General features: G+C 41.1%; 1 protein-coding gene across 1 annotated transcript; it reads left to right on the forward strand.

Moving 5' to 3' along the window:
• Positions 1-1,218: 1,218 nt before the first annotated feature.
• LOC104401350 (ankyrin repeat and MYND domain-containing protein 1-like) lies at positions 1,219-10,091 on the forward strand (the record flags this gene model as incomplete). Its single annotated transcript, XM_010011345.1, has 7 exons — positions 1,219-1,365; positions 3,494-3,828; positions 4,903-5,119; positions 5,915-6,079; positions 8,968-9,032; positions 9,310-9,481; positions 9,951-10,091. Coding segments are annotated over 7 exons (1,242 nt in total), but the record flags the coding sequence as incomplete, so codon positions are not given.
• Positions 10,092-11,362: the final 1,271 nt, after the last annotated feature.

Below are 11,362 nucleotides of genomic sequence, written 5' to 3' on the forward strand. Positions count from 1 at the left end.
TTCCTCTTCCTGCTCGCCCTGTACTGGTGCCAAACTAGGCAGTTTTAGCTTATTCTGAGTAAGGCAAGATCTTCACAGCGTCCGCGTGAAGTCTGATAGCACGTTCACCAGTTGAATCAGCCCTCACTGCTCTCTTCCCGATGTTCCTGTCACTCCGTGTCTGGGTTGGTAACATGTCAGCTGTGAAAATAAAAACTGAGCTCCGCGTTTTCATGTAACACCCTCTGCTCTCTCACTTAGACCACTGAGTCTGTCCTCGGTCCCAGAGAAAACGGTAAATGGTTGCTGTGAATGCTGTTGCTATTAGCACCATAATGTTCTTTTGTGTTAAGCCAGGGACAGTCACTCCTTTTATGCCTCTAAATGCCAGGACTATGGCAGGGCTGCAAACTTTATGATTAATGCACCGGAAGAAGTGTGAAATTGAGATTTTTATTTGTTTTTTTTTGCTTTTAATAATTTCTGATTTATTTATATAAAATATTTTCCAAATGTCTGGTTTTGCTTCAAAATAGTGAACACCTTGAAGTGTGTGTGACTGAAACCAGTGACGATCAAATTTCAGTCAGGAAGTCAGATGAGCAGGTTGGTAGCTAAGGCTTTCTTCACTGAAGAGAGGAGTTTAAGGACAGGCCTTTTTACTGAGCATCTGCCACTTTCATACAATCCAGCACTTCGTTTACCTATGGTACAAAATTTTATCAGTGCTTTCTACTGAAGGATAAAAGTGACAGTTTTGGAGCACTTTTAAAGCAAATGGTGTGTAAAGGTTTAATAATCCAGTCACTTCACATGCATCTGACAGTTGAAGACTTTTACCTTCTGTTTTGAACGTGGGATGCTAAAGGTATATTGGCATACAGGTCTTTATGACAGCTGTTGAATGATGGAATAAATGTTGGTTTATCCTGTGTCATTTAGCAATGAGGATATGAACACTGAGATACATCTGCTGAAGTAGTATGAGCTACTGATTGCTATGTGATGGAAGAGCTTCTAGAGAAATTGGTCAAATCCTGGCTGAACTTTGAAGCCCACAACTAAAGTGAAGTTGAGACTGTGCCCAGTCTTTCTTAACTGTGTAACAGATTCATCCTCTTCATGTGGCAGTTGCCTGCATCTTGTTAGTCTTGCTCTGTTGCAGTAAGAACGCAATTTCACTTATTTTTGTCCTGTCAGTTGAATCATTCTTGTCTTGTCCTCTTTTGTGGATTACAGAGATATGTGGGAAAGTTGTACATGGGCCACCGCCATGGAAAGGGGATTTACTACTGGCCTGATGGTTCCAAATTCACAGGAGCTCTTTATCTTGGCCGTGTGGAAGGCTATGGAACCCTGGAATGGAAGGATGGCAGAAAATTTCAGGTAACTGGAAAAATGCTGTGCTAATACAGTGATTCTTGTGCCTTTCAAAGTCAGCAGTGTTTTGGTTTGTTTGGTTGGTTTTTTTTTGTTTGTTTGTTTGTTTTTCAAGTAGTAGTTCTTCAGGGCAAAACTGTCATGCTTTGATCTCCCATGAGTTAGGACACTATTTCAACAGCTTAGCTTCTGCTCTAATCAACTTTTCTAAGGGGAAATACTGAAGAAGATGATAATAGAATCATTCGGGTTGGAAAAGACCTTTAAGATCGTCAGGTCCAACCATTAACCCAGCACTGCCAAGTCCACCACTAAACCATGTCCGTAAGTGGCACATCTACATGTGTTTTTAAATACCTCCAGGATGATGACTCCACCACTTCCCTGGGCAGCCTGTTCCAAGACCTGACCACCCTTTCAGTGAAGAAATATTTCCTAATCTCCAGCCTAAACCTCCTGTGGTGCAATTTGAGACCATTTCCTCTTGGTACGTGGGAAAAGAGACCAACCCCCACCTCACTACAGCCTCCTTTCGGGTAGTTGTAGAGAGTGATATAGTCTCCCCTGAGCCTTCTTTTCTCCAGGCTAAACACCCCCAGTTCCCTTATCAGACTTTTGCTCCAGGCCTTTCACCAGTGCCATTGCCATTCTCTGGACCCGCTCCAGTACTTCAATGTCTTTTTTGTAGTGAGAGGCCTGAAACTGAGCACAGTATTTGAGGTGCATCCTCACCACTGCTGCCTGAAAAAGTTTCTGTTCTTGTAGCTAATGTATAAGATTTCAGTATTTATTCTCCTTCTTTGATGAAAAGCTTATTTGTTAGACAGTACTCTCAAAAGGCATATTAGGATGCCATCAGTAAGAAACTGGATAAATACTGCATTTTAGGAAACCGTGAAGATAGACAGCACTCTGAAGTGTCCAGGTAGCTGGCTGTCTGTTTTGCATCATTTTCAGCCCTGATGTTGCTAGTAGAAGCTGGAAATCTTGTTTTCTAAGAGCTTGCAGTCCTTCTTTTTTTTTTTTTTTTAAAAAAAGGTATATATACCTTTTTCTTAAAAGGTATATCTGAAAAGTCCTGGTGGAGGGGAACAAAAAAAAATCCTGCTGATCCCTGGCTATCTCTGCAATTTGTCAAATAATCTACAACATACAGAGAAACAACATAACATGAGAGGGTCAATCAACATTGAGGAGGCATCAACAAGAACATAGCATTCTTGCCGAATGTGGATAATGTGGCACTAACTGCAGATTTAGGAGAGCTTTAGTCTGAGTATATGATGTAAAATGTAAAGCTAGGGGAAAAATAGAGAACCTTCAAATCATAATCATACTCAGAATTTTATGCTTTGCCAGAGATTGTGCTTTTCTCCTACTTCTTTGTCTTTGTAGCTAAACAGTTCAGTATGAAGTTGCTGATTTTTGCTCCAAATAGCTGTTTTGAGGTTGTGATACCTTAGTGTGAACCTGTCTTGAGCCATATGTGTGGTCCAGATACGCACGAGTCTGCTTAAATTTGGTGATGTTCGTGCCTTACCTACCGTAGTGGCAAGGTCAAACTAGGGTACCTTTTATAGGAAGATTGACACTCCTGTCCTGTAGTGCTCTATTTGCTACTGAGACTCTTCTGTTGGCATGTCTTGTCATGCTTGCAAGGCTATAGATATCCTAAGTTTAGTTACATTGTAAGAAAAGAAATGTGTCATTTCCGGAATCTGTGTCTGCACAGATGTGTTTCAGAAATGTTTGTTTTGATAAGGTAGTAAAATCTAACCAAAAATCTGTCCTAGACCAAAAGGCTGCAATCTAAAATTGGTCACAGAATAAAAATAAAATCTTGCCTAGCCCTTAAAAGCATCAGGAATATTAATCTAAACGTTACATCCTACTGTAGTTAAATTTAGGGCCTTCTACTGTTCTTGTGCTGGAAGATTTGTATTTGCTATTAATTAGACCAAAGTGAACATGAAGGCTTTGCTGTTTAGATTGTCTTTGGCAGTTATTGCTCTGTCAATAGGAAGTGGGCCAGTAAGGCCAAAAGCAGCCGGATTAGTTTAAATACAGTCCAGACTTTAATTGTACAAATTGTTTGATCTCTGACTGATACTCATGAGTTCACTTGTTTCTTAAGGGGCTGTACAAATCTGATGAGCGATTTGGACCAGGGATTGAGAGCTATCCAGGTGGCTGTCAAGACGTTGGCTTGTGGCTCAGAGATCATCTAATTAAACTATCTACTGAAGTACCTGGCTATTTTTCTGTCTTGGATTATCCAGCGCACTACAGATACATCGATGACAGATCTCAGAAGGAGTATGTTTCACTTGAGGAAGACCCATTTCTTCGTCGCTATAAACACCTCCCTTTTGATGATAAGGATATTTTACCTGAAGGAGTCTTTGCATATTCTCGTAACATGGATCATCTTACTTTGACTCACTCCTTCCTGGAAGAGTGTGATGCTCGGTATTTTCAGAACACCTCAAAGCTGCCTGAGGAAGACCCTTGGCCTGTTGCAAATGTAACCTCACTACTGGTTAGAATGCAGATGCATATTTATAAGCACAGGTAACTGTTGATGATTTGTTCATTATGTGTGGATTTTTGTCAATTAGTATCCATGGGAGTTCATTATTTTCAAATTTACGTTGCAGGATAAAAGCTGCACTCCAGAGGGGGTTTTATGGCCTTGAGATTACAAATTGCCAATAAGGATTTTTTTTTAAAAAAGAAGAAAATAACATATTCATCTTTCAGTTCACAGATTTTATTCCTTTAAGTTAAACATCATGTTTATCCTGGTTACACCCAGAAAAATAGTCTCATTACTCATTAGCGTGTCAGAGTTTCTGAAGTCCAGTTTTGAAAAGAGTTGGGAATCAAGGGCTGTAGAGACCTGTCCTGACCTTCGCTGTCCTGAGAGTGTAGTCTTGCATAGAAATAGAAATATGGAGAAGCATAGTGCCAGGTTTTCAGAAGTACTGAAAATCTGGCCATTGATAACTTTTTGTGGTTGTCTTGACTCTTGTTCTTCTTCAAGGCTATACAAAATATGCTGTAACAAAGAAGTCTACAGCTAGTAGAACTGCCAACTGCATGTCGGCTTTTATGTAGCTTGGTACTTGTATGTGGAGATGCTCTTTGAGCCCACAGAGTATTTCCTTATTTGCTACATATGTGTATTTTATAGTCATAGTTAAAGCAGATGATGAAAATTACATCATAAACAAATGTCATGACTGTGCATGGTAAATGGGTTATAGAAACACATGGTAGTTAGATTTGGTTTTCTTATCCATCCATCAGACATCTACTAAAATACTTCTAACTTGTCTGGATAAAATCTATATGCTGCTGCCAGCACCCCATCAATATAAGAAAGCTCACACTGTAAAATAGCTCTTAAAATGATAGCTGGCCTTATTTTCCCATCTTGCTGACCAGCGTAATTTATTCTTGATGTACTTTTTCGTTAATTGCAGTAGTGTTCTAAGAGTACCTAGCTGCTTAAATGTGCTGTGCTTTTCTCTCCTTTTCTAGGTGCTGTCAAGTGGAGTTCACTTCAGATGTCAGCCTCATTCTCAGTGGAGCCCGCAATGCTTATGGGCCTCCAGGCCCCAGAGAGCTTGCCTCAGAGCAGCTAATTAAGAAGGCAGCAAGAGGAGACTATGATGGGGTCTATGCAATTCTGAGGAACGGGCTTGCTCATCCAGACATAGCTGACAAACATGGATACACGGCACTTGCTGCTGCAGCTGTAAGATTCTAAGCATGACTCTTTACCATGTGATGAGAAAATGCCTGTTTTAGTAGGCTGGATTAAATTTTCCACTTGTTTCATTACATAGTATGAAAGGAATGTTCAATAAGCAGGAAAACCAGAAAAGCAGTGTGGCATGAGTAGTGTCTGTAATGACTGGTATCACGCCAACCCCCATTGTAAATAAATAACCTAAAAGAAGCCCTTCAGTAAATATTAGCAGTGGTTTCAAATATCAGGTTTGATTTCAAGTTGTGATTATGCAGTGTCCTAGATCTATGTTCTTGGATGTGACTGTGCCCTTATTATTTTTTCTCCTATTTGAAATCAGATGCACACAGAGTTGTTTTGTTTTTGCTGAAAAGTGGTGGTGACTGAAACCATACATGCACAACTCCGATTTCTGTAGGAGGGGGATGCAGTCTCCCCTCCACCTTTTTCTTCATGCCCCTTTCAGCCAACTCAGTACTCAGCATTCGTCATAAATGGCAAGCAGAAACTAGATAATTTAGAACACTGTGTTTCTGCTGTAGCCATCTCAGTCATTTTTGGTCTCTCTCTGCATTGAATCCTCACTGAATTCCTGTGAAACCCAGTAGTTAAAAATCAGCCAAAAATGTTATGTTCTGAACCCTGTAAGACATTGAGCTTCTGTTTTGAGGAAAATATAAATGTGAATTAGATAAACAGTGTAGAGCATCATTACCTCAAAATTGTTTTGTCAGTTCTTTCCATGTCATGAACTAGAAGTGTGTACCTGTATGTGCAAATATGGATGTCTCCCCTCTGCAGGTTCATTCCCATAATGATGTTGTCAATCTTCTTCTTGATAATGGAGCTGATGTGAATAAGTGTAGTGATGAAGGTTTATCTGCTCTCTCCATGTGTTTTATTCTCATTTATCCAGAAGAATCTTTTAAGGGTAACATTGCTGAGAGGAGCTTGCACAGTTACAAGGTTTGTTTACTTCTGATCTAAAATAACAGAATCATAATGTATTATTTCCTCAACCTGTAAGCTTGCTTTTAAAATTTACTATATATACTCCCTAGGAAAAACTGAGAGCTTTAATGGATTTTGCACTCTGAGAATGTAGAATAATCTCTACTCTCACTGCTAACTCCTAACTGGAAGGAACATGCTCCAGCGCAGTTACAAGCTTACTTTGCAATTGAAATAAGGCGCTCTATCAATAGCAGAATGCGAGGCTGTGCTGGCTAGGTGTTTAACACAGTGAAGCTGCAGTGGGAGAGTTAATGGGAATTACAAAAGTGTAAGTAGAACAGTAGGATGTAGGTGATTCTCCTGGTACTATGTAACCGTGCTGGCATCATGGCGGTGGCTATTAAAAAGCAATTGTTCTGTCAGAAGCCTGCTGATGCTTGGAGAGTACTCAAAAAGTAAGAGTCATATCCCTAACCTTTCTTCTGCCACAAAGAGAAACACCTGCTCTTACTTCCTGTGTAGGAACAGGATATAAATTTTGTAAGAGTACAAACCTGGGAATGGGAAAGAAATGAAAGCAAGGCTGTCAGGAGTCAGCAGTCAGGATGAGAAAACAGCTAAAAAAGAGGTCTGGGCAAGAACTGTGTGATCTGAGAAACGTTTCAGTGTAGTCTAGAAACGGAAGGGTGCTGCTGGGACTTTCACATGAGATTAGACAGGTAGTGGCCCATGCTTTGAGGAAACTTGCTGGAAATTAAGTACCAAATAATCCTTGGTTGCTCTGAAGTCACTGGTCCAGTTCCAAGCGTATGATCATGTGGTGGCCCATTGCTAAAGTTGCAAGGCAATTATGGTAAAGGGAGAAGAGGAGTGAGAGATAGCCACTGCTGAAAACTGCACAGAAAATCAATGTAGAGCTATTACCTTTCATTTTGGAGGCACTATGAGGTAATTAGGAATAGAGAGGGCGTGTTTCGATGTTCGTCTGTGTCCATCACAGTCTGCAAGATTCTGCAGGTAGGGTAGATGTACATTGCTTTCACTTTTCTTCTGAGTTGAACATGCATCCAGATTTGGAACCATCAGCCTTGTAGATCCTACTATCAGATTCTCATGCAAGCCTATGCAGGTTGAAAATCTATGTGTGTCTCATTTTATTTCAGCAATTCTTTTTCTCTTAAGCTAGATGATGCATACTGGAAGAAACATTTAACTGTTCTAAACATGTTTTAAACACCATGGAATCATTAAATAGTTAGGGGTGGAAAGGACCTTAAGATCATCCAGTTCCAACCCCCCTGCCACGGGCAGGAACACCTCACCCTAGACCGTATTCCCAAGGCTCTGTCCAACGTGGCCTTGAACACTGTCAGGGATGGAGCATTTACCCACTTCTTTTTTTGGGCAACCTGTTTCAGTGCCTCACCACCCCCACAGTAAAGAACTTCTTCCGTGTATCTAACGTGAGCTTCCCCTGAAATTGAACAAGAAAAATATTCTGTTATTTTAAGAGATTAAAACAAATGAATAAGCAAAAACTTAGTTACAATTTACTTCTAAATTATTTCCTTAACAGTTGTTAACAAAATTTCAGTATCATTATATGCTGTATTGAGTTACATGTTTAACTAACAGGTGTGTTAGTATACTGAGTCATGCATTGGAAGAAGAATTTTTTCATTTTAGTAACCTTTCTTTTTTTAAAATTTTTAAGTGGACTGAAAAATCAGAATCCTCAGATACTGTCAGTGATGCTGAAGGCATAATATCAGAGTAAGTCTCATGCACTAGAAATGGGAGACCAACTCTCATAAATGGTTTTGCAAAAAGAAGGTAACATTATTTCACGTATTTCACGTAAGTGTGCATCCATTGCAGGGAAAGATACTTTTTGATTGTTTAACTGGGCAAATCTTGTTTTCATGCCTGTAGAAACCACTAAGTGCTTATACATGCTAATGTGACTCGTGTCAGCAGTGACAAAGATTGAGGTTGAAAAGTGCAGTTCAAGCAAAGGACATCATGCTTGAGTAAGACAAGCTTTCTTGTTAGCAAGTGTGAAAAGCTGCTAACTGTGCAATGGACACTTGCAGTGTAGTGCAGACCTGAGGAAGGAGAATATATTCATTTATTACTTGAAGTCTTGACTACATATGAACTGCTAGTTGTTTTCTGCAAGTGCCTGTTCAGCAGTGCCAACTGAAACATAGTCCAACTGTTGCATTTGTTGATCTTTGAAAGGGACACATTTTGCTTTTTGCTTTGCTTACAGAGCAGTCACCAAAGATGTCAAAATTTTGTGTGGGTTTTATGACGGTGTAGGTCATTTTGATATCTCAAAACCCCCAGACTGAAAGTTCATGGTTGGCCGCCTGACCTTCATCCCTTACACATTTTACTTTTGTGGCACATCCTCCCACCTCCCACGGTTCTTGTTGTCTGAAATATTGTGCATGTTGCATATTGTTCATTGGAATATAGAGATCCATTGAATGTAGGGCTTGTGGGTAAAGCTTGGTTATTACCATGCCTGAAAAGATGAGTATCCCCCAAGAACACTTTGTGATGGAATTTCTGGGTGATATCCAAGAATCCAGGTGCTGTTTGCTTTTTTTGTTTGTTTGTTTTTTGTTTTTGTTGGGGTATCAGATACTTTTGTGTGGGTGCGGATAGTTTGCCTTCCTAGAAATGCAGATGGCACCTGGTATATACTGTCCTAATCTAGCATAGCTCCTGTTCCAGCTTTTGTTTAAGGGAAACGCTGTATCTTTGTTTTGTTGGGATGGACTGAGGGTGAATGAGGTTTAATTGAGGAAAGAAACTTCCAAGCAGTCTTTGATGGCAGGAAGGAGGATTCTGTTTCTTTCATTAAACAAGACTAAGACTAAATGTTTTACAAGTCACCTGTGAGACTGGTGAAGATGCAGAGAACCTTGCTTAGCTTTCTATCTGTCTCCATGCTGCAGCTTTTCGTGACTGCAGAGACTACTCTTTGCATGCCACTGCTTTAGCTTAGAGGGCTGAGATACACTGACTGTACTGTCTCCTTTTCGCGTCATAATGTTGTTGCCTGGTTGGTGTATGACAGTTGTGATGTGGCCCTAAAGACTGACAAATCTTCCCTCTGCTAAGTGATATTTTTAATGTCTATTACCTGCAAGTCATTTTAGTCCGCTAGCTTTTAGAGTTCTCTTGGAAGGTGCTAATAAGTTATTCTGGTATTTTCCATGTCAACTCAGAAGACGACAGAAGAGATGGGAAACAATCCAGCTGCTGCTTCGTCGAGGTGCAGATCCCAACGCATCCTGGGCCCCACCACACCTTCTGTTCTTTGCTGTTAAAGCTGCAGATACAGAAGCAGTGGAACTCCTCTTAAAAAGGGGAGCCAAGTCCGACGTGCGGCTTCCATCGAAGGTTTTACTGAATGATAATTCATAATGTGGGATTCTAGATGTGTACTGCAGCTTCACTGCCCTACTGTAAAATATCCTGCATGTCAGAATCAGCTTTAGAATGGCCAGAAAGCTGTTTAAAGCGATTATCCTGTTCAAAGATTTATTATTATTATTATTTTTTTAGTAGAAAGAACTCAAAGCTCCTTACTCTCCAAGTATTTTCTAACTTTTATGTTTTCTGCTTGCCAAGCTTGTGAGTGGTTGAGGAATATTTGTGAAGCTGCTCCTCAAGTTTGTAACAGGCTATGTGTCTGGGACCTTTAGTGTTCCACAGTCTTGTAACTCTGGGCTGTAGATTTCTAGTGGCTGTTCGTGAGGCACAGCATATGGGAAGAGTGAGCTTGGATTGTTCTTTGAAAAAATATTTAGCACTGTTTAAGTGCTGCTTCTGATAAATAGGAGTCTTAATGCTATGTTTGTGTCTTCAGTTAGGGGGGTTAACTCCTCTCCACATAGCTGCCTCAATTCCTGGTGAGGAAGGGGTCCAGATAACACAGTACCTCCTGCATTCTGCCCCAGATCTTAATGCAAGGGCAGAAGATGGAAATGAAATATACGGTCCAGACAAGGTATGTTACTTTTTGAGCTCATCTTCTTTCACCTATTGCAATTCAGATTGCAGTGGACCTAAGCAGGGAGTTGAGATTCCTGCCTGCCTGATTTCACAGTGAAATCTTTGCATTTCACTGAAAGAACCTTAAAAAAAAAAAAAATAAAGAAAACCAAACCCAAAAAACCCCCAAAGCAAAAGTCACTTGAGTTCTATTGTATTGGGTTGTAATAAACATATCCTGGTGCCCCAGAACATTCTGCTATCATGTCTTATACAAGGCAGAGTCTAGAAATTTCTTATGTGTAGTCCAGTACAAATCATAGAATCGTTGAATCATAGAATAGTTATGTTGGAAAGGACCTTAAGATCATCTAGTTCCAACCCCTTCCATGGGCAGGGACACCACACACTAAACCATGTCATCCAAGACTATGTCCAGCCTGGCCTTGAGCACTGCCAGGGATGGAGCATTCACAACATCCTTGGGCAACCTGTTCAGTGCCTCACCACCCTCACAGTCTTCCTTATATCTAACCTAACCTTCCCCTGTTTAAGTTTAAACTCATTAGCCCTTGTCCTACCACTACACTCCCTAACGAAGAGTCTCTCCCTAAGTTCATCCTTCTAGGCCCCCTTCAGATACTGGAAGGCTGCTCTGAGGTCTTCACAGAGTGTTCTCTTCACCGGGCTGAACAGCCCCAACTTTCTCAGCCTGTCTTCATACGGGAGGTGCTCTAGCCCCCTTATCGTCATCGTGGCCCTCCTCTGGACTTGCTCCAACAGCTCCACATCCTTTTTATGTTGAGGACACCAGAACTGTACACAGTATTCTAAGTGGGGTCTCATGAGAGCAGAGTAGAGTGGCAGGATCACGTCCTTTAAGCTGCTGGTCACGCTTCTTTTGTTATTGCCCAGGATACGGTTGGCTTTGTGGGCTGCAAGCACACACTGAAGCCATCTCATGTTCAGTTTCTCATCGACCAACACCCCCAAGTCCTTCTCCACAGGGCTGCTCTGAATCTCTTCTCCACCCAACCTGTAGCTGTGCCTGGGGTTGTGCCGACCCAGGTGTAGGACCTTGCACTTGGCTTGGTTGAACTTCCTGAGGTTGGCATTGGACCATCTCTCAAGTGTGTCAAGGTCCCTCTGGATGGCATCCCTTCCTCCAGCGTATCAACCGAATCACATAACTTAGTATTGTCGGCAAGCTTGCTGAGGGCGCATCAATCCCACTGTCCTTATCACTAACAAAGATCTTGAACAAGATCGGTCCCAACACCGATCCCT

The sequence above is a fragment of the Nestor notabilis genome, unplaced genomic scaffold, assembly GCF_000696875.1.
Source record: "Nestor notabilis isolate BGI_N333 unplaced genomic scaffold, ASM69687v1 scaffold23223, whole genome shotgun sequence".
Taxonomy (NCBI): Eukaryota; Metazoa; Chordata; class Aves; order Psittaciformes; family Psittacidae; genus Nestor; species Nestor notabilis.